The sequence below is a fragment of the Ceratotherium simum genome, chromosome 30, assembly GCF_057802395.1.
Source record: "Ceratotherium simum simum isolate JZ-2026a chromosome 30, ASM5780239v1, whole genome shotgun sequence".
In the NCBI taxonomy this organism is placed as follows: Eukaryota; Metazoa; Chordata; class Mammalia; order Perissodactyla; family Rhinocerotidae; genus Ceratotherium; species Ceratotherium simum.
In genome coordinates this window covers 20,029,762-20,051,357 of record NC_141929.1, presented here as the reverse complement: position 1 = coordinate 20,051,357, position 21,596 = coordinate 20,029,762, and the positions used below count along the sequence as shown (strand labels likewise).

The window sequence follows — 21,596 nt, the reverse complement described above, 5'->3', positions numbered from 1 at the left end:
TTGGGTCTGCACCGGAAGTGTCGGTGCTGTCGATGTGGTACCTACTGACTGCAGTTTCGGTCGCTGTTTCTTGTTTCCCCGGCTGGGTGTTTGCGTTGCACCATGGCGGTAAGGAGGGCTGGTCGGGCGAGGTCCGCATCGGCAAAGCGCTCTCGGAGCCGGGAGACTGAAAACAGAGGAAGGATATCAAGGGAAGCGGGTCAGCCGGACGGGGGCGCTGTCCAGTGGCCGGGGGCGCTGTCCAGTGGCCGGACTGTGCTAGAGCGAGGCGGTGGGGAGAGGAGCGGCGCAGGACCGTACCAGAACTGGTGCCAGAGCGGGGTGGGCGTCAGCCTAGATTTGGACTACTCTAGCAGAGGCCGGAGAGCGGCACCATTCAACGCCCCTCAGGAGTACCCCCAAAGCTTGACCTTACCAGGAGAACCAGGAGATATCCGCCTAGTGTTGGATTATTCCAGGGCGAGCAGGAGGCAGTCGTAGCTGGGGGTGCTGGAAAGATAGTGTCAGCCCTAAGCAGGATGAACTGGAGGAGGGGTGGACGTCCCAAGGATTCTGCTAGGTTTGGGCACCCGGCAGAGGTGCAGATAGAACTCTGTAGCTAACCAGACTGGTGGGGAGGATGAGTAGGACCCTCGCTGAGGGGGGCTCTGATAGCGTATCACTATCCTTCTGCAGCCCAAGGGCAAAGTGGGCACGAGAGGAAAGAAGCAGATATTTGAAGAGAACAGAGAGACCCTGAAGTTCTACTTGCGGATCATATTGGGGGCCAATGTAAGTGCCTGCCTCCTCGCCTCTGTGCCCACCCAGGGTCCCACAGTCCTCAGCTCTGTTTGATGGTAGTGGTGGAGGGTGTATGTGGCAACCAAAACTCCAGGAGAAAACTCCAATTAAAAAGAAATGAGAGGGCCGGCCCCGTGGCTTAGCGGTTGAGTGCGCGCGCTCCGCTGCTGGCAACCCAGGTTGGGATCCCGGGTGCGCACTGACGCACCGCTTCTCCGGCCATGCTGTGGCCGCGTCCCAAGTACAGCAACTAGAAGGATGTGCATCTATGACATACAACTATCCACTGGGGCTTTGGGGGAAAAAAATAAATAAATTTTAAAAAATTTAAAAAAAAATGAGGGCCGGCCCCGTGGCTTAGCGGTTAAGTGCGTGCGCTCTGTTGTTGGCGGCCTGGGTTCGCATCCCGGGCGCGCACCGACACACCGCTTCTCTGGCCATGCTGAGGCCCGAGTCCCACATACAGTAACTAGAAGGATGTGCAGCTATGACATACAACTGTCTACTGGGGCTTTGGGGGTGGAAATAAATAAAGTAAAAAAAAAAAAACTATTAAAAAAAATAAAATGAGAAAGGATCCTGGCACAGAGAAAGTGATGAGTGGTAAAAACAAAAGAAAATAAAAACAAAAAAATGAGGGCATGAGTCCCAGGTGGGCTTGAGAGCCCTTCCCCTCCCAAATACACCAGGGCTTCTTTCCTGGGCTGACGTGTCAGAGGGGAGTCTGAGTACTCAGGACTTGGGGAGCAGACCTCTTCTTCCCCTAACCCTGTAAGAAACAACCTTTCTCCTTCCACAGCCTAGTCTAACTCTTGGTCAGAGTCAAGGGAGGCTCATGGTTTAGGGATAGCATTTGATCCTAGCCTGATCCTGCGTCTGCTTACAGGCCATTTACTGTCTTGTGACCTTGGTCTTCTTCTACTCATCTGCCTCATTTTGGGCCTGGGTAAGTGTCCCCCATCCTGGGAAGTGGATGAGCACACAGGATCAGTGGCTGGCCTTTAATACCCCTATTCTTATTCTGCAGATGGCCCTGGGCTTTAGTCTGGCAGTATATGGGGCCAGCTACCACTCTATGAGCTCGATGGCACGGGCAGCCTTCTCTGAGGATGGGGTCCTGATGGATGGTGGAATGGACCTCAACATGGAGCAGGGCATGGCAGAGTGAGTGTCCCCCGCCGCCAGCCCAGGTGAGCGGCCCCAGGGCTGGGGTGCTGGGGCCCAGATAGCCCAAGACCCACAGCTGCCTCAGCTGCCTGCAACCTGAAGAGGGTAGAAGGGAGCTGAACTGGGGCCCATCTGCTCTTTGGCCCTTGTAGCCTTCCTTCTATCCACAGGCACCTTAAGGATGTGATCCTACTGACAGCCATCGTGCAGGTGCTCAGCTGCTTCTCCCTCTACATCTGGTCCTTCTGGCTTCTGGTGCGTGGGTTGTGGGGCTCCCAAAAAGGAGCTGGGGCATCTAACCCTTCTCTTCTTTCATTTCCTGCATCTGACTTCAAGTTACCCTTTCTCTCCTAGGCTCCAGGCCGGGCCTTCTACCTCCTGTGGGTGAACGTGCTGGGCCCCTGGTTCACAGCAGAAAGTGGTGCCCCAGCGCCAGAGCACAACGAGAAACGGCAGCGCCGACAGGAGCGGCGGCAGATGAAGCGGTTATAGCCACTAACTTTGTGGCCACTGGTTGCTGAGCCCTGGGTGGCTCTGTCAGGCTGCATGGCCCCCATGCCAGGAGCAATGAGGGCCTAGTCCAGGGGCCAAAAGCAGTCTGGGGTATAGGGTTGTTGAATAAATGGCTTAGATTGTGGCTAATGGCTGTGTGGGTGATGATGAGGTACAAAGTAGGAAGAGCCAGTTCTTTGTTATTTCCCTCCTGCTACGGACCCAGTGTAGTGGGTACCTTGAAAGAAGAAAAGAGCTCTTGGATTGGCTAGGAAGACTTTATTATGCTCCACGCATTCAGGGAGCTCATACATGCATACACGCACACGCACACCCATGCACACAGCTAATACTGCTCAAGGCACTGGCCCCTGGGCACAGAGTGGCCCTAGAGTTGAGAAGAGGCCCAGACTTCTGCTCTGCTCCCTCCTCACTCTATAGTCTCTTGTACTGCAGATCGGGGCCCAGATAGGTGTCCTGGTGGCAGCGCCTTCACACCTCCAGGCCAGCACCCTTGCTCAGTCCCAGTGCCTGCACCAGGTCCTCTCCGAGCCCGCTCTTCAACGTCCGCCTCACTGCAGGGACAGAGCAAGGTTGGAGGGGGTTGATGGGGTTAAGGCAGGCAGTGGGCATGTGGGGAGTACTCACAAGACTTGCGGTTGCCACGGGAACGTTTGCGTTCTCGAGCAGCTAAGGCACGAGGACTGCTCTTGGTCACTGACTGCACTAGCAGGTCCATGATTTCATCTGAAGTGTCACTGGGTAAACTGGAGCCTGGAGGTTCTTCTGGGGGTACAGTGGAGTGCCCCACTGCTGTGGGCATGACTGGGGAGCTGTTCTGGACCATGCCTGAGGGACGTCAGATGGGGAGGTCAGGCCAAGGTGGCCTCAGACAGAGCCCATTGCCCCCAGTGGCCACAGATCCCACCTCTGCTGCGGCGACCATGTGTGGTGTCCTCAGGCTTGCTGGTCAGCAGAATCTTCATGCTGGCATGACTGTCGGCATCACCCCGGCCTGGCCCGCTGCCCACAGCCACTGGGACGGATGGGTTGCTGGGGGCTTCCCCAGCCACACCTGAGAACTTCTCTGTCTGGAGAGGGGAAAAGGGTGAGCTGGAAGTAGGGGAAGGAAAACATGGGGATAGCAGTCAAGAGCTGGAAGGGGCACCCACCTCGGTGATCATGCGTCCCCGGGTTTTGTTGCGCTCACGGTACGTGGCCCGCTTCTGCTGCTGCTGCAGCACCCGTTCCCAGCAAGTCCGATACTCCAGTGCGAACTCCCGCAACGTTTGGCAGAACTGCATGATGCGCACTTCACGAGCTGCCTGTGCCGTGTACCCCAGGTACAGCAGGAAGGCATGGAACCTAGGCAGGTTGGGGTGGGTAGGGATGGTGAGTCTTGTTTGGGGTTTAAGGGATGGTAGTGGCAGTCCTGTGTCTCTCTGGCCCATGCCCCCACCTGTTGCAGACACGGCGATGCACTACCCGCAGCATGTCAACACGGCGGGCACACTGGGCCAGGAAGTGGGTGAGGCGGGCACGCAGAGCTGGGGCCAGCTCGTGCTTGGCCAAGCTCCGCAGACTCTCCTTAGCTGCCCGGTTCCGGCGCTCCAGCTGCCCCAGGTTCTCAGTCAGCTGCTCAAAGTCCACCTGGAAAAGCAGGGGGTACACATGCTTTTCCCCCACAGAAAGACACTGCATAAGGCTGGCTCTGTGCCAGGCTGGCCAGCCTGGGCCCAGGGACACAGATAGCCGAGATCTGGCCCCCACCCTCCAAAAGCTCACGGTTTAATGCAAGAGACAAGTCCAGTTGATGCAATGGAGAATAGAAAAAGTTTCTTGGAGGGAAGTGGTAGCTAAACTGAGACCCAAAGACTGAGTAGGTATAGCAAGGCCAACAGACGAAGGAGTGTTTCTGGCAGAGGACACGGCCCATGCAAACACCTGTAGCCGAACAAGCCCTGCACAGCAGCCCAAATAGAAAGGGAAGAAGCCAGTCCCAGGAAGCAGTCTCCCTCATACTGTGGCCAGTCTTAGTCAAGCCTCTGGCTGGTGCTAACCTTGGCACAACGGGTCAGGGCGGGGATTTCTGAGTAGAGGTCGGAGGAATCAGGCCGGGTCTGGAGCACCAAGGTGCAGAGATGGTGCAGCAGTGACTGCCGGCGCACCGTGTCCTTCACCTCTGACACCTTCTCCAGGTAGCTCAGTTCAAAGCCGCTGCTCTGAAAGGACCCCGTCTGAGCCTGGGCCTGGCTGGCTCAAGAGCCCTGGCCCCCAGCCCTCATGTGCTGTCACTCACCTGGGAGCCATTGAGGAAGTTGCCCACAGCCAGCAGGGTGGCCAGGATGCAGCGGAAGGTGGCATTTTGCACCAGCTGTTCCATACCCACTTTCAGGTCAAATAGTGGTTCTGCAATTTCCTGGTATGGGAGACCAGGTACTCTCAGACTACATGGTCATCACTGTCACCTGCCCCCACTGCCTGTCCCACTCCATGACCCAGATACCCGCTCCATGCTGTCATAGTCCAGCTTGAAGGCCCAGAGTTGTAGGCGAGCAGCCAGGGCCCCGATGGAGGCAAGAGTCATCAAGAAATTCTCAGCTGGGCCCAGGGGTATGTCAGGATTGGCCAGCTGGGCCTCCTCGATCTTCTGCCGCTCCTCGTCCGTGGGCATCATGGTCAGTAGCTTCTGCAGATGCAGCCACCACCCCACATAGGCCCCTCAGTGCTGGCCTGAGGCCTCAGGCATTGATCTTGACTCCTCCCTAGGTCATCTGGGGGAGCCTCAGAGTCTGAGGACTGATCTGCAGAAATGCCAAGCCCATGCCCACCACTGGAGGGACAGGAAATGCCCACTGACCAAAAGAGAGGGCTAGACCTCCCACCTCCCTCCCACACCCCTAGCTGGGTATCCCCACCTCAATCCCATCCTTGCTGACAGCAAACTCATCAAAATTGAGCAGGGCAGCCTTGATGACATGCACAGGTGGCAGTGTGGTTAGGCCAATGTTGATGGCATTGCTGCGCTTGGGATCCAGCACTGTGGTCATTGTCCGGCGGCCCTCACCAGCTTTCTTTGAGGTTAGGGAAAGGGCAGTGTAAGACTGGGAAAGGCACTAGCTGGGGCAACAATCTAAGAGGACATTCCAAGGCCCCCCCAAATGGCCAAATGGTGGGTCATCCCACAACCGGGGATCTGGGATGCGTAAGGCCTTGGGATGAGCTTAGATTCTAGTTAGGGCTCTGCTGATTCCTTGTTGAGAGACCTCAGACAAGTCCCTACCCCTTCTTTGCCTCGGTTTCCCCATGTGGGAAATGAGTGGCGGTCTCAGGTGTTCAGACCTTGAGCTAAATCCCTCCCCTCTCCACTGGGGTTACCTTGCAGATGAGGGTGCGTTTACCTTGGAAGGCAGCACGTCCTTGGCACGGGACTCGAACAGGTGTTCTAGCCGGGCTGTGTCCACTGAGACAGGCTCCAGTGAGGCCCACAGGGTGGGGCAGGGCCCAAAGCGGCTCCCAGAGCCTCCATGGCCTCCAGCCAGCTTTAGCTCCCGCCAGAAGAGTTTTACTGTCTTCCTCTTGGTGGGGAGGGCTGGGCCATCAGGTACTGAGGGAGGAGGAGGGGCAGCCAGGGGTGGAGGTGGTGGAAATGGGCCTTTGATGGGTGGGGGAGGTGGGGGCGGAGGAGGTGGGGCTCCTCCAGAGAGCAGAGGCGGTGGGGGTGGTGGGGGCGGGACCCCTTTCCCAGCCTCTACAGACTCTGTGTTCAGCACATCCTGGTCTTCATCCTCCCCCAGATCTGAGAAGTCCAGGTCTCCAATGCAGAGCTTGGGTACATGGATAGGAAATTCCCGGATGGGCTCAACCTTGGGGCTTGGTGGGGCCAGTGGCTCCTTGGGCTCTGGCTCAAGGCTCTGCTGGGCCAGGAGTAGGACTCGGGGGGCAGGACTCTGGGGTGTTCCGGGTGCAGGGGCTGGTTCTGGAGAGTCCCATAGTTTCCGGGTGTCTAGAAAAAAGGAAGCAGCTCTCAGCATCATGCCCTCTGTGAGGCAACAGGGCAACATGGGTGGATTCTGCCCACCTACCTACTCACCTGGGTGCCCGTCGGCCTCATCAGGCATGGCCCCAGCCAGTGTCTCTGCCCGGCCTTGGGCCAGCGCAGCCTGCTTCTCTGTTTCTGCTGCTGCCACATTCTCCAGGAACCGGGCTCTGGGGGGAGGCACCTGTGAGTAAGGGTGTCTGACATACCCCAGCCCAGGGTGGTGCACATGCCTTGCTGGGCCCCTGGGCACTGCCCCTAATTGCAGGCACACACAGACACACAGGGAACAGTCCATGCGCTGAGCAACCCAGGATCTGCTCCCCAAGGCAGCCCCTGTTCAGTCCTCCACAGCTGGGGAGGGTCACTTCCAACCCAGCACTCCCAGGTCAACAAATGGGGAGAAGTTCTACTTAACATCTAACTTGCAACCTTGCTGTTGTTCATGTTCACTGTCCTGATTCTAGACAAGGACCCTTAAAGCAGGGGAAGGGGATAGCTGTCCTAATGGGTGTACCAGGCTCTCCCTCCCTTGGCATGTCTGGCAGCTTCTGAGACCTATGGCCTATGCCCAGAAAGGGCCTGGTAAACAACAGGCACTCAGTTTATGATGAGGTCATGAATGTGATCCAGTGTCTCTTTTTTGGCCCCTCCAGCCTCTGCTGGCCCTCAGTCCCTGGCCTTTCCTTAGCCCTAGGTTGCTCCTCTTCCTCCACACCACACAGCACCCTAGATCCCCTCCCTGCTCTATTCCTGGGCTGAGGACATAGGAGAATGGGTTCCAAGTCGGGAGTCCATGTCCTCATCTCTGGTCAAAGCTGTTAAACTGTCACTATTGAAGCACAAGGACTACTAATACCCCAGTGAACTCAGTGCTTAGGTAACTGAGGAGGCATAAATCTGGGAGAGAAGGGGCCTGAGAGTCCCCTAGCTCTGGCTGCATCAGGCACGTGGAACCCCCGCTGGGGGAAGCAATGCTGAAGCCCTGAGCACATGGCAGGCCTGGCAGGCTGGCCTCTGTACTTACTCCAGCCTGGCCTGCCCAGTAGGGGACTGGGGGACAGGTGGGCTCTCAGGGGCCCTGGGTGGGGGGATGAGAGGAAGAGATGGTAATTGTGATGCCTGCTCCACTCCAAAGCCCAGTTGCTCACACTCACACTGAGCCGGGCAGTGATATCAGGGGTTCCTTCCCACCACAGTGGGAAGAAGAGGGGATGCAGGAGGCATGACATGAGGAAACTGGAAGTAGGAGGGAGAGACTGACATGAAGCAGGAAGTGTGCTGTAAGAGACAAAGAGCAGAACAAGAGAGTCAGAGAGACAGTGACAGAGGAACACAAAGACAGATGGGGGTGGGGAGACAGATGACAAGTGGCAAAGACAGGGGAATGCCATTAAGAGATAAAGCGAAACCGCAGGAGGAGGAGGTCCAGTTAGAGTCGAACCCCAACCCCCAGCAGTCACTTACCAAACAGGAGCAGTTTGGTGAAGTCTGGAAAGAAAGAGAGAGAAAGCACGCGTTTGGGTAGAGGAGGCGGAGGGCCTGTGGAGGGGCGCAAAGCAGAGGGACAGTTGGAGAGAGGACTCCGAGGGCAGCCTCTGTCTCTCTACTTACTTGTAGATGCTCCTCTCGCAAGAACTGTCGGCTGAGGGCACCACGGAGATGGTAGGAAAGAGGCTCACCGAGGTACCGAGGCCAGAGGCAGGGCCCACCAGGCTAGAGGCGGGGCCTGTCGGTGAGGCAGGGCCGGTAGAGGACAAGGTCGGGGCTAGCGGCGAGGCGGGGCTTGTGGGGCTGGAGGCGGGGCCTGTCGGTGAGGCGGGGCCTGCGGGGCTGGAGGCGGGGCCTGTCAGGAGATAGGGCTACCCCTGGCCAACCCACCCCTCCCCATCTGCCCAAGTGCAGCACGTTCTTACCCAGGGTCCGAGGTGCGCACAGGGCAGACCCCGCTTTCTAGAGATCGGCGGCTCCTCTTGCCCTCCTCTGAAGACGGCTTTCGGCGCTCCCGCCGCCCACCTGGGGCGGCTTCCTCGATGTCTCCATCCTCTAGTCGCAGGGCACTCTAGAGGAGGTGCGCCCAGATGTGAGTGGCTGAGGCCCACGTAGGTGGGGTGGAGCGCTGGGGGAACTGCGCCCCTTCTCCTGGAGCGCTGGGGAACTGCGTCCCTTCTCTCCCCTCCTCTCACCCCCAGTAGGACCCTGGCGGCCCAGCCCACCTCGTAGAGCACAAGCTGGGCACGCAGATCGACATCAGTGCCCGCAGTGCCCAAGTGGCGCTGGACTAGTGCCTCCATGCCCTGCTGCTCCAATGCATCCGTCACATCGTAGAAGGAGTCCTGGTCTGGGAGCGCTGCCAGTGTCTGGAAGGTGGGGATAGGAGGGCAAGGCTAAGGCTGATGGGGACCAGAAGTCAGGAGCCCTAGAGGCCCAGAATTGGCTCTTGGTTCTCCCCCCAACACACACACACCTTGTTGATGAGGGTGACTGTATACACCAACAACTCGGGGTCAGCACCATTCTTCTCCTCCAGGATGGACACCAGATTAGCCCACGGAAGAGCACCTGCCATACAGAAAAGGGAACAGTCATGGGGGGACAGGTAGGAGAGAGGGCTCTGAGTAGTGGGGGAAGGAGGGACAGTCTCTGACCGGTGGTGCTGGCCACAGAGTTGACTGCGCGGATGAACAGTGGTGCGTTATTCTCAGAGTATTCCACAAACACCAGGAGCAGCTTCAGGGCCGTCTTCACCACCAAGCGGGACTAGGGGGAGGGGTTACCACATGTGAGTGGGGCTTGGGCCAGACTTGTGCCAGCTCCTGGTGGGGAGGGGGAAGGGCTTTTGGAGCTGGACCCAGAGAGGAGAGTCTAGGCAGAAAGACCCTGGCTCCAGGCCCAGGTGTTGAAGTGCCTTCTAGGTTAGGAGGGGCCTCAGACTCTCTCCATTCCAGCCCACTTTGCAGAAGAGGAAACTGAGGCCCAGTGAGAGGCAGTGGGAAAGGATGCATGGCTGCGTGGAGGGCCACTTACCAGGCTGGCACACAGTGTGTACAGCCACTGCACGGTCTCACTGTGGGCCACCACCCCTAGCATCCCGTCCACAAAAAGCATCAGTTGGCCTAGTGCTGGGGACACATAGACAAGAAGAGGTCAGTAAGGGGCTGTCAAGAGCAGGGGTCATGGGGGAGGAGTGGGGCTGACCTCGGAGGATGTAGCTCTGGTAGTTGTGGTCGGCAGCAGCACCCACACGGATCAGGCAACTCAGCCCCTCTGAGTGCACAAATTCAGGCACCAGGTCTTTGTCCTCCTGGAGACACCATGGAGGAGTTTAGGGGGGCTCCAGCTGGATGCCCACCCCCAGCCCACCTCTGGGCCTCACCTGGAAGATCTGCTTTAGTGAGAAGAGGGAGCGGCGGAGCTCGGGGCCACTGGAGCCATACAACTTTTCTGCAAGGGGTAGATGGGCATGGAAACCTCAAGAGGACACAGACACCCTCTTCTACTAGGACACAGCCACAACCCCCCACCAAAGAATATTCTAGTACTCTTCAATCCCCCATCTCCTCCTCCACTCCCTAACTCTGGGCAGCCCCCACCACAGTCTAGCTGTGGCATTAGCCCTGGCCCTGGAAGGAGAGGTCAGGATAGGAAAGGGGAGGGGCCACACGTTCTGTCTGCGATCTACCTTGTCCACTATCCAGCACAGGCCTGAAAGAAACTGAGCCAGCTGGGCTGTTGTGGGGGGTGTTGCTGGACACTCATGCCCTCAAACACTTACCCAAGATGGCACTGACCCTCACAGAGAGCTGGGTCCGCAGGATCAGCGTAGGCTTCCGCCCTTTGCTAGAATCAAGCAGTCCAGTCAGCAGCTCCCAGCTCATTCCTCAGGGTCCCTCCCCCTAAGCCAAGGCAGCCAAAGAGCTCCCCACGTGCCAACTCTGGCCCAGCTCCTCCCTCCCCAACTGCTCCTCCAAGGGCCCAAGTGTTGGCCAGACAGGAGGATTTGTACAAATACAAGTATCTCAGGTATGTGGGAGAGCCCCTCACTCCTATCCCGGGCAGCAGGTAACACTATGCCATTCCCCTGGCACAGTTCCCCGGGGGGGCAGGAGGTGACCCACAGCTCAGGCTAGAGATCAGGTGTCTTGGCTGCTGACACCTGAGCCAGCCCCTGGTGGGGGAAACAGTGGGGCCAGCCTTGCCTTTCTGACCCCATCAGCTCTGACCTGATCTCTTCATAGAAGCCTTCCAGCATCTCCCGCTGCTCTTCCAGGGACAGCTCAGGGTCCAGGTAGTATCCAGAGGGAGACACTTGCAGGGCACAGTCCTCTAGCTGGGGGCAAAGGGAACAGCTGTCAGGGCTGGGAAAGAGGTGGTAGGGGTATGTATGGAGACCCCGTGAGCTCCTACCTCCCACTCTGGGCAGAGAGGTAGACCACAAGGGTCTGCACTACAGCCGTGCATTCCTTCAGCAATCGTTTCTCGTGTGCCTACTACATGCAAAGCCCATCTATCTCAGGTGCCAGGCTCTCTTGCCCTTTGTATGTGCTATGTTTCCTCCTAGCTAAGACCCGCCCATTCTTTAGGTTTCAGATTAGGGTTCTAGGTACTTTTGCCCTAAGCATCTTTGCCGTAGACATCTTTCCCTCAAGCATTTTTGCCACAAACAATTTCGCCACATAACTAATTGGCCATAAGGCAATTTGGCCATAAGAGATAAAACAACTGGTTGACAGTTGGTTTCAACTAGAAAATAAGGTAATAAAACTTACTGGAAGTGTGAAATAAGAGAGTAGAAAGTCAAATTGCACACTATACTAGAAAATGATAACATATCAGTTTGCAAGTCCTTTGGTGAGCACAGTCACCCCTCCTACCTGTCAAAACCAAGTCACCAAACTATGGCGAATATAAAAGAGGAGACTAATGATTCACACAGCCTTTAAGAGCATTAATTATCAATTCTTTTTTTTTAATTGCAGTAACATTGGTTATAACATGATATAAATTTCAGGTATACATCATTATACTTCAATTTCTGCTTAGTATACATCATGTTCACCACTCAAAGGCTAATTACCTTCCATCACCACACACATTTGCCTAATTATTCCTTTTGCCCTCCTCCCTCCCCGGTTCCCCGCTGGTAACCACCAATCCAATCTCTGTCTCTATGTGTTTGTTGTTGTTTTTTATCTTCTACTTTTGAGTGAGATCATACGGTGTTTGACCTTCTCCCTCTGACTTATTTTGCTTAGCATAATACCCTCAATGTCCAACCATGTTGTCACAAGTGGCTGGATTTCATCATTTCTTATGGCTGGGTAGTATTCTATTGTGTATATATACCACATCTTCTTTATCCATTCGTCCCTTGATGGGCACTTAGGTTGCTTCCAAGTCTTGGCTATTGTGAATAATGCTGCAATGAACACAGGGGTGCATGTATCTGTATGCATGAGTGTTTTCATGTTCTTTGGATAAATACCCCGCAGTGGAATAGCTGGATCGTATGGCAGTTCTATTCTTTATTTTTTGAAGAATCTCCATACTGTTTTCCATAGCGGCTGCTCCAGTTTGGACTCTCACCAGCAGTATATGAGAGTTCCCTTCTCTCCACATCCTCTCCAACACTTGTTGTTTCCTGTGTTGTTAATTATAGCCATTCTGATGGGTGTGATGGTGATATCTCATTGTAGTTTTGGTTTGCATTTCCCTGATAGTTAATGATGTGAAACATCTTTTCATGTGTCTGTTGGCCATCTGTATATCTTCTTTGGAGAAATGTCTGTTCAGGTCTTTTGCCCATTTTTTAATTGGCTTGTTAGTTTTTTTGTTGTTGAGATGTATGAGTTCTTTATATATTTTGGATATTAACCCCTTATCAGATATATGGTTTGCAAGTATCTTCTCCCAATTGTTAGGTTGTCTTTTCTTTTTGTTGATGGTTTCCTTTGCTGTGCAGAAGCTTTTTAGTTTGATGTAGTCCCATTTATTTTTTCTATTGTTTCCCTTGCCCGGTCAGATATGGTACTTGAAAATATGTTGCTAAGACCAATGTCAAAGAGCGTACTGCCTATGTTTTCTTCTAGAAGTTTCATGGTTTCAAGTCTTACATTCAATTCGTTAATCCGTTTTGAGTTAATTTTTGTGTATGGTGTAAGATAATAGTCTACTTTCATTCTTTTGCATGTGGCTGTCCAGTTTTCCCAACACCATCTATTGAAGAGACTTTCCTTTCTCCATTGTATGGACTTGGCTCCCTTGTCGAAAACTAGCTGTCCAGAGATGTGTGGGTTTATTTCTGGGCTCTCGATTCTATTCCATTGATCTGTGTGTCTGTTTTTGTGCCAGTACCATGCTGTTTTGGTTACTATAGCTTTGTAGTATATTTTGAAATCAGGGAGTGTGATACCTCCAGCTTTGTTCTTTTTTCTCAGGATTTCTTTGGCTATTCAGGCTCTTTTGTTGATTTAGATACAACAACTTGTTCTCTAATGCTGTCTTTACCAAATTTATTAAGCAATATTAGAAGTTGGAGGCAAAAGAAGAATCAAGCTCCTCCTTCTATCTGCCCCCACCCCCAAAAGAAATAGTTGTGTGATTCCTGATAAGTTTCTTGAAAATGGTGAAAATTTTTTGCCATTTGATAGCGGAGAATGTGATGTGGACAGAATTTTGGTATTTGGCACAGAATCTGGCTTAGATGATTCGGTGAAATATAAGGACTGGGCATGTGATGGAACATTTAAATGTAGTCCACGTATGTACTACATGTGTCATTATGTCCTTTTTAACGTTCCTCTTTTATTTTATTTTTTGTTACTTTATCTTTTACAGTAAAATTGCCTTACAGCCAATGAGTTATGTGGCGAAAATGTTTGTGGCAAAAATGCTTACGGTAAAAATACTGGACACATCAGATGAGATAAGTTTTTTGGAGAGCCTTTCTGGACTTCTCTAGCCAATGCCATGCAACCCACTCCACCCCGTGTGTGTACCCCTTCTGAGGCCTTTCACACTGCATTATAATATCCTAGACACTTGTCTCCTTCCTCACTAGCTGTGTGTTCTCTGGGTTCAGGCACCATGTCTGTCCTGCACCATGCTATATCTGCGGAGCCTAGCACAGCATGTGTCACACAGTAAGTGGTTACTGAATATTTGTTGAGCTAATGAACATGAATGACGGAGGGGAATGGAGAGAAGATAGGAGGAAGTTCCTGCCTTCGAGGAAGTTCACAACCCTTTGGGGTGATCAGCTGCAGCCACAAAGCATTAAAGCCCAGGGAGAAAATGTTAAGAATGCTGAGAGGTGCAAACCCAGCTGAGGGGTGTGTGTGTGTGTGTGTGTGTGTGTGGTGTGTGTATCTCCCTGAATAAGACAGTGAGGGGCAGGGGCTAATAATCCATAGGCTCTCAGTCCCTCCAGGCCTCAGGGTCTTTGCCCTGCCACCAAGTGGGCTACAGTTGCCATGGTCCTAGCTGGACCTCAGAGGCCTCCAAGGGGCCTATTAAAAACCAGATTTTACAGTCTGACTCAGTCAGTCTACAGTGGGTCCCTGAAACGTGCATTGCAACAAGAAAGCACATGCTCAATCCACGTGTCTGCTTCCCACGTCTCCCTCTCCCCTGAGCTGGCTCCCCTACACCACCACCTGGCATGACACTTGGCCCCTTGAGAAGTGCCTGTAGAGAGGCCTAGTGAGGTGACTCCAGAGAGTCTAAGGCAGCACTGTTCCTCTCACAGACACCTCCCCCATGGCACAGCGCCAGTATACAGGACTTGGCAAAGTCCCTTTGACTTGAGTGGCCCCGGTCCTTGAGGTGCCATGGCCCAGGGAGAGCCTACCTCTGAAGAGTCGGGTGTCTCTGGTCTCCATCTTACTGGGAAAGTCAACTCCAACATTTGTCCTGCTGTTCTGTCAGCCCTGCCCTGCTCTGGACCCAGCCCAAGGGCTTCCAGCCACCCTTGGTCCCCTGCGGGGAAAGGAAGTCCAGCAGGATCCCCTACCCCTGCCTCTGCTTAGCACCCCTGCTCATTCCTGAGAGCCTGACCCGGCTCCTTCCTGTCAGTTCAGCCTCTGAGGCCCTTGGGTGACACCCCTCCACCCCACCCCACCCCCGCCTGGGACATGGGACATAGGACAAACACTCCAGCCTGTTCTCTGTCCCACTTCCTGCCTGGCTGCTTGCCCTCCCCAGGCCATGGGCGGGCCTGGCCTCTCTCCCCTCCCTGGGAGCAGAGTCATCTTCTCTAGGGCCTACTGGGAATAGGTCTGAGATGGGGCAGCAAGGCCCCAGGGCTGGGATACTTCATCCAGGGCCAGCTCAGCTGAGGGCAACCCCACATTCCTCCTGATCCCTCTTTTCACAAGGTGACTCAGCAACCTACCCACCCCTCCCCCATCCAGGCACAGCTGCATCTCCTTCCACCTTGGACTGGTGGATTCTGGGACCCAAGAGAAACATATCTCCCCGAGAGCCACAAACTCCCTCAGGAATCCCCCAAATCACACACATATAAAATAGCTCATTCATTCAGACATTCACAAACCAGGCTGGTTTCAGGTGCTGAGACGCTGCCTCTGCCTTCCCTGCCTATCTGTCCAGTGGTGGTGGGGGGCAGGCAGGCTTGACTCAGAAAAAGGCCACAAATAAATGTAGAAGCATACCTGCCATGGGTGCTAAGAAAGGGGAGGGGTGGAGTGCTGTAAAGGTAAACACTGGAGGGGTGATCAGATTACACCTGGTAACTGCTTACACACCCAGGTATATGGTGGGATATACATATGCTCACCGACTGTGCACAGGCCCAAGAAGTACACTCACAGAAGCTCAGGCCCAGCATGCCCTCTTCCCCTCCTGCAGGCACACTTGCATGCTCTAATCCCAAGTGAGCAGAGAATGCCCTCTCCTTCCAGGATACCTGGGATGCCTGCATCCATTCGGGGCAGGGTCCTACAGCCTAAGTGCTCCACCACCCCCAGCCTCCTCAGATGACCAGGTTTAATCCCTTTCCTTCTGTGGCAGTAGCCATGGCCTCCTGGCCACTTCACCTCTCTAATCCTGCCAGGGCCCCATTTCTAGGGAGATGGTCCAGAGGTAAAAGCCAGCCCAAAGCTTCCAGGACAATGTCCTCCAACCCCAGCTGTCTGTCCTGGGTGGAGATGGGCCATGGTGAGCTAGGGTCAGGCATGTAGCAAAGAGTGGAGACTTCCTGGAGCTGGGTGATGCTTGTCCCTCACACCCCTGACCCCTTCCTGGGGTCACCATTCTGAGTGCCAAACCTCTGGGCCTTGTTTCTCACACCCTGGGGCTGGGCCAGGCCAGAGTAAGCCCAAATCCTGGTCCCTGCTGACAGTGCTTAGGGTCAGCATATAGTATGGACCCACATCCTTGGCTTCCTCCTGGCTCTTGTCATCTGCACTTCTCTGCTGTCTGTCTTGGGGTGGAGTCCCTTCCCCATTCTTCCCAGGCTCAGCCCCTCACTTCAGCCTCCAGCCCACTTTTCTCTTGCTTCTCTGGGCTGAGGCTTTTCTGGCAGCCCGAATCAACTGGTTACATATTGTTTTATATGCAGGGCCAAGCTTAGGGGACCATGGGGTCTACTCCCTGATATTTTTGATAACAGTATAATCAGATGAGAATGAACATGCCAGGGCCAGGATACAAGGAAGATGGAGAAGGCAGAATTATATGCTCAAGGACTCTTATTTTAGGAAATAACTTGTTAACTGCCTTTTTCTTCTCCTTTCCCATAAACACAAGACCCTGTGCTCTAACAACCCTCCTTTTGTGTTATCTTGGGTCTCCAACTAGACCGTGACTTCCTAGATGAGATGACATGGATGGGCCTTGAGGAGGGAAACCCATATTTATTATGCCTCCTCTGTGCCACACACTGGGCTGCCTATTTTGTTTGATTCTCCCAGTAATCCTTTTACAGATGAGGCAAACAAGGCTCAGAAATTCAGTGAATTTGCCCCAGGCTGCACAACCAGGAATGGAACCAGGGCTAACTGACCTAGATCTTGGGCGGATGGACTTTGGAAGTGTTCCAGGGAACCCTGGAGGGGAGGTGGAGTGAGGGCTGGGGCCTGTAGGGTTGCCAAAGGCTGGAGACTACCCCTCAGTTTTCTGGACTCTGCAAATGCCCCAAACTGGTCCTCCCAGTTCCAGCAAGGGAGCACAAATGAACACATACACACACACACCATACACGCTGGGGTTACAGTGCCTACTTCTGCCAGGACCTAGGTCCTGGGGTCCCTCACCAGGTTTCAGCCCAGGCTCCCTAGCCCAGAATGATCAGCAAATTGGACATGCCTGCCCCAAGGAAAGCTAGGAGGAGGCCATGACTAATGCCCACATCCCAATCTTCTACACTCTCCCAAAAAAACCTCCATATCTGGGGATGCAAGGGCTTAGTTCATCATCAGAGAACCCCATCTTACCCTTAAGCATCCTCTGGGACCCCTCCAATTGGTCACTGTCCCAGCAGTTCAGGTTCACACTTTAGTGCCCTTGCCTCATCTGCTCCTGAGGGGTGAACTGAGGCTGGAGTAGGGAGGAGCAAGGTCAGAAAACATTTCGGGACAGTGCCACCCCTGTCCTACTCTGATATTTAGCTACAGCTGGGGAAACAAAGTTGCTGGTAATGGACAGATTTCTAGGGTTATCCTTGCTGCCTGGTGTATGGTGCTCCTCTGGCCCTTGCATTAGGGTCAGAGCAGCACCGAGGTCCCTCTGCCCAGAGTCGAGGGAGAAGTCACTGCTATCCCAGATGTGGCAGGGCCTTTGGGAGTCTGGGAGGTGCTCCTGAGGCACCACCCAGAAGGGCAAAGGGTAGCAGGGAGGGCGGGACTGGGCAGCTCTGGGTAAAGAGATGAGATGCAGGCCAGAGGGCCAGGTTCTCCCCTGGGCTGGGAGAGGCTCTTGCACAAAAGAAGACAGATACTCCTGATTTCCCCTGGGGACACCAGGCATGGCCCAAGGCACCACCAGGACCCTCCCCCACTCTAGGGCCAGGAGATGAGTCAGAGGCTGTGGCCAGGAGCTTCCTCCTAGACTGGGAGGAAATGAGCAAGGCCTTCTCAGACCTGAAAGCTCTGAATCGGTTAAAAAGGAAGCCCCCTGGGGAACTCTAGAGGCTAGGCCCAGCCCAATGGGGTGTGTGGGGTGGAGCTCCAGAGAGAAAGTGGGCTGGGCCTCTGTACATCCCTAGGGAGGGGGCAGGGTCTGGAGGGATGATGGGGGTCAGTGCCCAGAGTGGGAGGGCAGATGTTACTTGGCTGTGTCCTGTTTCCCTGCTGGACAACTGTACAGAGGATGAAGCAGTGAGTAGAGAACCCCTCCCTCTTCTTTCTGCTCTACGGCCTGGGACAGGGATGCCTGCCTCGGTTTCTGGGCCACCTCTTCCCTCTACAGGGCTATTGAGGCAGGTCTGAGTCACATCTGTACCCTTGGGGCACCCACATATAGGCCTAGGGGAGGAACGAGCTGTTGACATTTCCTGCAAGGAGGGGCCCTGCTCCCCCACCCTCAGCTCTCTGATGTCCCTGCCCCTACCCTATTCTCAGCCTTTCTTCCTCCAGCCTTCTATTCTGGGGCTGTGGTCACAGTTTATATTTGGGACGAGCACATCACAGTGCATCTGACCATTCCTGGCATAGCTGCCAGCCCCAGGGAGTCTTGGCTCCAAGCACCGTGGTAACCCAGTGTGCCTGCCCCCATATCCTGCCTGTGGGGGATATGGCAGTCCTCAGGTACACCAGGTGGAAGATCCTGAAAGTGGGGAGACCAGGAAGGACTGAGTTGTGGGGGGCTTAACATTCTCTATCCAAGCTCAGTAGTGTCCTCAGGGAGCAGACAACAGAGGGCGGAGCACCTCGTGGGGTAGGGAGATGGATCCCTAAATGAGGGGGAGAAGTAAGGGGTGTTTCTGAGCCTCTTTCCTGTAGCTGACTTCCCAAACCTGCCCCTAATTGGGAAGAGGGGTGTCAGGGCTATGTCCTGTTCTAGAGTGGAGGGTGGCAGGAATACTATGTTCTCTGTAGTGCTCCAGGCTTATTTCAGCACCAGGAGTTCCAGCAGCCTGGAGGAAGGATCCTGGCCCCAGTTCAGCACCCCTCTCTCCACAGCGCCCATCCTGAATGGGAGGTGGTCTTGAGCTGGACGTGCTTCTTCCAGGCCCACTTCAGTTTGCCCCTTTGAACAGGGCGGAGATGGGGGGTGCTGCATCAAAAGTCCGGAGTGGGCAGTGTGCTGCAACCTTCAAGCCGTGGCCTTGAAGTCCAGGCTCTGCTCGGACACGCGCCACTCCCGAGGCTAATAGTCTTACCACCTCTCCCGCCCGCGCTCGGAGGCGGGGCTGGCCCGCAGCTCGAGGAATGCAGGCTGGGGGCCCGGCGCCCGGGGCACATTCCAGGGGAGACCCCGGGCCCCGGGGGCAAGTTTGCGCAACTCGGCGCCCTGCTAAGGCTAGGAGCAGGGGAGGGCACCCCCACAAACTCTCTCTCCTCTTCCTCACCACTCGGTGCGAACTGGCTGGAGGGGATCCCCGAGGGCTGGTAGCGCGCCTCCCAGAGTCCTAGCCCGGAAACTCAGCGCGCCGGAAAGGGCTGCCTGCGAGGGGCTGAGCGTCGCGAGCGGGAGGGGAGGTAGGGCCGGCCATCTGGAAAAAGGCCTCTCCCGGCACTGTGCACAAGTCGGCTCCGGGGCGCAGGCAAACTAGGGCAGGCCGGCGATTTAAAATTAGCCCGGCCCGCCCCGCCTTCTAGCCGCGGGCCAGCGGCGGCGGGTGTACGGGATGGTGGGAACGGTGACTCAAAGGGCTATTCCAGTGCAGCCTCCCGCGCTCGGCGTGTCCCGGGCCGGGCCGCTTCCCGGGGACTCCCTTCACTCCGTGAAGTCTCTTCTCCACCGGCACTTCCAAGCCGGGCCCCCACCTGCAGGGGCAACACTCTATCCCGCAGGACCCAATCCAGTCTCCAGACCCCGCTCGGGGTGGTCCGCCCCGGGTCCGCCCCTCCACGTGGTCCCGCCTCCACCTCACCTGAAGCAGGTGGAAGCTGGCCCCTCCCCAGCTCCTCCTCCTGGGTCCGCTACCACCCAAACACCTACCGCCGCCCTATCTGGAGCAGTTACCTAGGCAGACAGGCAGCGCGTGAACCCCGAGCACCTTCCCCGGTGGGGCTCACTTCGAAGGGCGGCCAGGGTGGCGCAGACCACAAACTCCCATCTCCCTTCCTCAGCTTCCCGTCAACTTGATAGGCGGCCCCCGCCAGCGAGTCAGCATGAACCTTGTGCCCTCAGCCCTCAGCCCAAGACGCTCCCGCAGGAGCACACCCGCTCCAGCCTCTCTCCGAGGGGCACCTCCCAAAGGCTTTAATCGCCGATCTTGAACCTTCGATCGCCCCCACCCTTTCTCTGGCCCCCCTCACCTTGAGCGGCGCCCCCAGCAGGCGGTGCAGCGCGGGTATCTGCGCACCCAGGGGCAGCGCCCCATCAAGGCAGCAGGTGGGGGCCCGGCGCGGCTCCGGGAAGTTGGCACATGAGAAGGGATCGGTGTCCTCCAGGTACTGCACCCGCACGGTCACCACGGATTCCGGCTCCCCGTCCCCGCGATCTTCCCCGCCCGCCATGGCTCTGCCACTGGCTTGCGCCGCGCGCCTCCGGGCGGGTCCCGGCCCCGCCGCGGCGTCTGCTCAACTAACTCGGCTCTCTGGGCCCGGCCGGACCGGACGCCGCCAAAGAGGGGCGGAGCCAGACGGAGGCGGGGCCGAGGAAGGGGGTGGAGCCAAGAGTAGGCCCTGAACGCGCCGGGGCGGGGGGTGGGCCACCGCTGCCGTAGGCGGGGCTTGCCGCCAGCCACTCAGAGGGCGCGCTCGTGATCCCGTTAGTTCACTGGCTGGGCGGGCGGGAAATCCTGAGCTCGCGCCCCGCTTACTAGAGCGCGCAGAGGGCCAGGAGGCTTTCTTTGGGTTGGGGGGGCGTGAGGCTGCACTCTCTTTGAGGGATTGTTACGGCAGGTGGGGTGGAAGTTTCTTCAGAGAGTGGCCAGCCAGGTCTCCCTCAGTTTAGGGACGCGACGGTCCTGATTCCTTCAGTTTAAGGGATGAAGTGGATGGGCTTCCCTCTTTTGGGGAAAGCAGGGAGATGGGTTCCTTTCAGTTTGGAGCAAGAAGTGAAAATAGATTACACTCAGTTTGAACGAAGAGGTGGAATCATTTCCTTTTAGTTGGGGAAAGAAGAGGGACGGGTGCCCCTCAATTCTAGGAAAAGGATGAGATGACTCAGTTTGGGGGGGGTAGACCATATTTCCCTCAGTTTTGGGGAAGAAGTGAGATAGGTGCCCCTCAGCTTGAATGAAAAGTGGAGACGGTCCTTCTCAGTTTGGGTCGAGACAAGCCGAATGCCCCTCAGATTTGGGGGGAAAGTTGGGTGGATCCCTCTTAGTTTGAAAGGAATCGATAGGCTGGGTTTTCCATAGTTTAGGGAAAGAAGATACGTTCCCTTAAGTTTCATGGAAAAGGTGAGAAGACGTCCCTGTAGTTTGAGGGAAAGAGAAGCCGGGTGCCCCTCGGTTTGGGAGATGAAGAGGAACAGCCTCCTTTTCAAACTGGAATGAGCTGCGCCCAGTCTGGGTCTTGGGGTTTCTGGGGACGTTGGGCACAGCGTTGTCCATCACTGCTGTCTGGGAGTGCCCAGTGCGCGTGCGCAGCTCTGGTCTGGGCGGGGGCCCGAAGGGGGCCCTAGGCTCTGGAGGGCGGCGCGGAAGGCGGCGGCGCACTGCCCCCTGCCGTCTGCACGGGGCAGCGCCGGAGCCCGCGGCCTCAGTACCAGGGGTCGGTTGCTTGCCGCCGGGTGGCACCCGCGGTGGAGACGCGCCCTTCTCGCCTGGACCCCGCTCCCCGGCAGACCCCTGCCCCTCACGCGGCGGGCTAGCGCCTCCGGCGGGTGGGATGCGGGGGTGCCCCTGGAGGGCTGCGGCAGCTCACAGCTCTGAATCCGGGGGGGAGGTTTGGGGGAGCGGACTCGAAGGAGTAGGTTGCAGGACTTGGGGCGAGGGCTGCATTGGGGAATTTCCAGAGCTGGGACTGGTTTAGAGGGGAGGAGC

The 21,596-nt window shown here is 56.0% G+C and overlaps 2 protein-coding genes across 6 annotated transcripts; one reads left to right on the top strand and one right to left on the bottom strand.

The window, feature by feature from the left end:
• The first annotated feature begins 5 nt into the window (after nt 1-5).
• TMEM208 (transmembrane protein 208) lies at nt 6-2,584 on the top strand. Of its 3 annotated transcripts, none has more exons than XM_087420116.1 (6): nt 6-108; nt 676-771; nt 1,667-1,726; nt 1,808-1,944; nt 2,100-2,202; nt 2,302-2,584. In XM_087420116.1, the coding sequence occupies exons 1-6, from the start codon at nt 103-105 to the stop codon at nt 2,437-2,439; spliced, it is 540 nt and encodes a 179-aa protein (XP_087276242.1). In that variant the 5' UTR covers nt 6-102; the 3' UTR covers nt 2,440-2,584. The 3 variants fall into 3 exon arrangements, with proteins under 3 accessions (XP_087276242.1, XP_004431774.1, XP_087276243.1); XM_004431717.3 differs by having other exon boundaries at nt 9-108; nt 2,118-2,202; XM_087420117.1 differs by lacking the exon at nt 676-771 and having other exon boundaries at nt 13-108.
• A 119-nt stretch (nt 2,585-2,703) lies between these two features.
• FHOD1 (formin homology 2 domain containing 1) lies at nt 2,704-20,179 on the bottom strand. 3 transcript variants are annotated; one of them, XM_087420113.1, is made up of 23 exons: nt 19,921-19,985; nt 16,933-17,035; nt 10,702-10,808; nt 10,254-10,318; nt 9,855-9,922; nt 9,677-9,782; nt 9,506-9,600; nt 9,127-9,238; nt 8,946-9,040; nt 8,695-8,838; nt 8,395-8,540; nt 8,093-8,311; nt 6,533-6,648; nt 5,841-6,445; nt 5,358-5,513; nt 4,946-5,128; nt 4,739-4,858; nt 4,500-4,661; nt 3,899-4,089; nt 3,612-3,804; nt 3,368-3,530; nt 3,088-3,288; nt 2,704-3,014 (listed from the first exon to the last, which is right to left on the bottom strand). In XM_087420113.1, the coding sequence occupies exons 3-23, from the start codon at nt 10,728-10,730 to the stop codon at nt 2,932-2,934; spliced, it is 3,252 nt and encodes a 1,083-aa protein (XP_087276239.1). In that variant the 5' UTR covers nt 10,731-10,808; nt 16,933-17,035; nt 19,921-19,985; the 3' UTR covers nt 2,704-2,931. The 3 variants fall into 3 exon arrangements, with proteins under 3 accessions (XP_087276239.1, XP_014643948.2, XP_087276238.1); XM_014788462.2 differs by lacking the exon at nt 16,933-17,035 and having other exon boundaries at nt 19,921-20,179; XM_087420112.1 differs by lacking the exons at nt 5,358-5,513; nt 16,933-17,035 and having other exon boundaries at nt 19,921-20,179.
• Nucleotides 20,180-21,596: the final 1,417 nt, after the last annotated feature.

Excerpts from the sequence above, each read along its gene's own strand:
- TMEM208 (XM_087420116.1), top strand. Across the intron at positions 772-1,666 it reads GGATCATATTGGGGGCCAAT|GCCATTTACTGTCTTGTGAC; the intron begins GTAAGTGCCTGC and ends GTCTGCTTACAG. Across the intron at positions 2,203-2,301 it reads TCTGGTCCTTCTGGCTTCTG|GCTCCAGGCCGGGCCTTCTA; the intron begins GTGCGTGGGTTG and ends TTTCTCTCCTAG.
- FHOD1 (XM_014788462.2), bottom strand. The coding sequence starts at position 20,121 with ATGGCGGGCGGGGAAGATCGCGGGGACGGGGAGCCGGAATCCGTGGTG. Across the intron at positions 10,319-10,701 it reads GGCTTCTATGAAGAGATCAG|CAAAGGGCGGAAGCCTACGC; the intron begins GTCAGAGCTGAT and ends GCTTGATTCTAG. Across the intron at positions 8,541-8,694 it reads CCCAGCTTGTGCTCTACGAG|AGTGCCCTGCGACTAGAGGA; the intron begins GTGGGCTGGGCC and ends CACCTCCTCTAG.